Source organism: Halyomorpha halys, unplaced genomic scaffold, assembly GCF_000696795.3.
Source record: "Halyomorpha halys isolate HHAL.00 unplaced genomic scaffold, Hhal_1.1 Scaffold8922.1, whole genome shotgun sequence".
Taxonomy (NCBI): domain Eukaryota; kingdom Metazoa; phylum Arthropoda; class Insecta; order Hemiptera; family Pentatomidae; genus Halyomorpha; species Halyomorpha halys.
Window position 1 is genome coordinate 1 of NW_027110075.1, and position 3,773 is coordinate 3,773.

At 28.3% G+C, this 3,773-nt stretch overlaps 1 protein-coding gene across 1 annotated transcript; it reads right to left on the reverse strand.

Annotated features, from left to right (window-relative positions):
* Window positions 1-1,080: 1,080 nt before the first annotated feature.
* LOC136795949 (anoctamin-1-like) lies at window positions 1,081-3,564 on the reverse strand (the record flags this gene model as incomplete). The annotated part of the gene is given in 3 exon segments (XM_067048168.1): window positions 1,081-1,208; window positions 2,452-2,557; window positions 3,398-3,564. Coding segments are annotated over 3 exon segments (401 nt in total), but the record flags the coding sequence as incomplete, so codon positions are not given.
* Between the last annotated feature and the right edge of the window lie 209 nt (window positions 3,565-3,773).

Genomic DNA, 3,773 nt, shown 5'->3' on the forward strand with positions numbered 1-3,773 from the left:
TTTTTTTATATATATTTTAATGGCATTGGAGTTTTCCATACATCCAGTTGTAAATTCATTTATTTATAATCCCATTATTTATTATTTCCAAACTAAATATATTTATTTATGGAATATAAGTACTGCGTGACATTGCCTATTTCTTCAGGATTGTTAGATGTTAACAATTTCTTATATAAATTGTCATTACTTGATTTAAAAAAATTATAATTTTTTTCCTTTGATTTTGATAAAGAGGGCATTCCAAAATGATATGTTGTAGGGTTTCTTTGAGGTTAAATTTATCGCATTTCGCAGAATTTTCAACACTAATATGTTGAGGGTATACTTTGCATAATCCGTGATTTGTTCTAAGTCTAGAAAAATTCATTACTTACGAAAGATTCAATTCGAAAAACCAGGGCTTGATTAGAATTTGCGGCATATTCCTCTTATAAAATCTACCTGTGTAAGATTCTTGATAATGCTGGGACCATTTACCTAACATATTTCCTTTAGTTATCGTAAAAAAAAATCTGTATATGGCAGTTTTATGTCTGTAACATGAGGTAAGTTAACAGAAGGTAGGCAATCTATCTCATCATTTTTCATAATTCCCACAAAAGCTTAGATCCACATAAATATTATTTGTTTTTATTTTTAATTATGTAAAAGTATTCTTGAATTATATTATTTTTATCTAAATTGCTATTATTTTTAATTACTATCATACTATCAGTTATTATTATGAATTTATTTTCACTTAAACTGTATTTAAGATGGTAGCATTCTGAAACCAGCCAAATCCATTTTCAAATTTTTTACTATAATTTTTAATTACCACTTTTGGTTGTAGGCTATAATGAGGTCAACAAATTTCTTGGTTATTGAAAAAATTATTTTTCCTTGCGATAATCTGCTTAAGTAGTAAATCAATTGTCCTATCCAAGCAAAGTGATTTTTACCTAGTTCAGCAACTGAAAACCTTTTGCAGTAATGAGATATTTTAAATAGATTAAAGAGCCTATAATGTTTTTTTCAGAAGTAAAACTGCTATAGAAAAAAATATTTAAATCTTCACATAGTATTGTGATAACTAACCTTATTGCTTCTTGATGAATTATTATTTCATTAGTGATAAATGCTTCCCTTCTTATCTGTTCTTTTAAACGAGTAGGAATGTCTGGAATACACCAACCAACAAACACAACAACCATCACCACAATATTCTGCAAGGAAAAAATAAGAGATTATAAAAAACTAATAATTGAAATTAAATATTTACATACTAGAAGATTGATGATTGACCGTGTGTGATTATAAAAGGAAGATGGTCTGAATGCGGTCAAAGAAAAACTCGAATAATTTTATGACTATTTTAGTTTTTCTTTTACTGCACTCGGACCATCTTCCATTTATAAATATTTGCATGAAATGCAACTTTCATGGTTCCCTGATATCTGAGTAATTTAGGTGATTTGTTTCAAAACTGTTTCCATTTATTTTCAAAACTTTTACAGTAGACATTAAGAACATACAATTGTGCTATATATGAGTGTTAAATCTATGACTTTGAACCAATTTTCAGGCTAGTCATTGATCGTTCATGGATGACACAATGATCAGTAAAAACGCATAAAGCTATAAAAATAACTGGCCTTTTACTGGTTGGAGGTGCTTTTCATCAAAACCTGGTGATGCTTTAAGAACTTGGGGGGAAAAAACAAACAAAAAAATTTGATAAAAATGTGAATGAGCTGGTTTTGAAACTAATCACCTCATTTGAAATCCACAAACAAAGATTTTTTATTTTAAAAAATGTATATCGTAATAATATATTTTTTTTTATTATTATTAAATTAATAATAATCTATTTTATAAAACATATAATATTGTATATTAGAGGAAATAATTAGGACAGTCATTTTTATATTGTTTTTATTAGATAAGCCAACAATTCGACCTTAAGTTGAGGGTCATCCATGAGCGCTAAAATTAAAATAAAGATTAAATGAAAAATGAGGAGTTAACTGTAGATTCGATGTGAGAAGATGGTCAGGGGATGCAGTCAGTAATGACATACAATTAAGTAAAACTTAATTTTAAAAAAATTAATGAACAAATGAAATTCAAGAAGAAACATCAGCACAAATAAATAAGTACTTAATTGTATTTCATTTATTCTATAATTTTTTATTAATTAAATAATCCATTTAACAATTAGAATAGGAGATATAAAATAATACTCTAATTTTGGATATTGGTCATACAATAAAAAGAATCAACGGTAAGTCAAACGGATTACAGTAGACAAGTAGCAACTTTTTAATGTTTAATAAAAGCCTGAGTTATAAAGATAGAAAAATGGTAGCAGAATTGATGCAGCAACCATGCTATATAGCAAACAGGCAAAACATAAAAGCTTAACTGATATGGTAAGCTTATAACTAATTGTAAATTAATTATAACCACCTCAAAAATTACAACAAATGTCAGTCTTGCAGCAAGGACCCTCCAATACATATTGGTTTTCATATATTTATCAGGAGACCAAGGTGGTTCTCTGTAATCAGGGTACCTATAACACAAAAATAAAAAATTGGAAGATAGTTGACCATATGAAGTAGATTGTAGGAAGATAGTCCGGGTCTAAAACTATTTATTTGGGGAGAAGATGGTTGGGAGGTGCAGTCAAAATAAAACACAAATAAGTTGAAGTAACTTATTTAATTGTCCCAACGTTTGACAACGACTTGGCGGTTTGATTTCAAGCTAAAACTATTTATTGTTAACTAATGATTTGCCCCACTTGTCAAGGCCGTCAGATTGAAACAATGATGAGAACACAGTTTCAGTAATCATCTTTGTTTCAATCTGACAGCCCTGCAAAGTGGAGCGAAATGTTGGTTAACAATAAAAATAGTTTTCTTTCACTATTTTGATACCACCCGGACTATCTTCCTACAAAAAATAAAAAATGTTTAAATAATTATCCGTCTATATGATCTTAGAAAAAATAATCATTCAAGAATTTACATCCTTTACACCCAAACTTATAAACAATTTTTTTATTTTAAGTCGAAATCAAATGGAAATCTGTTGAGAACCATAAACTCTCTATATGGGCTTTATAAAAAACCTGTAATATGTTTAATATTAGATAAAATAATATATTCTTTGAGTTAACCCTGTTTTCCAAACAGTGTGTTAAATGTTTTTAAAAACTGTTTCCTCATAAAAAGGATCACAATCAGAATATAAATTGTCTTACATAAATAATACTTTACTTAAAAAATTAAAGTTTAATGCTACTGTAGGAGTAAACTTTAAATAAAATAATTTGAAAGAACTTTTCCCATGTCAAACCACGATGATAAAACTTATAATATATTTCTAAGATATGAGATAAAGGTTATACCTGCATAAAGGTATCGATGGGAAAGGAGGATGATCTAAATCTAGATCGGTAGTGTTCATTATCGCAAGAGAATCGTTAAGAAATCCAGCAAGTGATCGATCTTCGCTCACTGTAAGAATGTATACCAGCCTTGGTATAAAGTCAGAAGTAAAGGCTATTATAAATCCCTGAAATAATATTAAACATTTTAATACACTATGAAACAAAATGATGATAGATATAGTAGATGATTTTAAAAGAAAACCTTATTAATAAGCAAGGCAATAAAGATTAAGTTACTTTTACGTATCATTAGAAATAATAAACATTACTGGAAGATTGCTGATTGATGACCGTGTATATCAATAAATGGAACATGATCTGGGTGCGGCCAAAT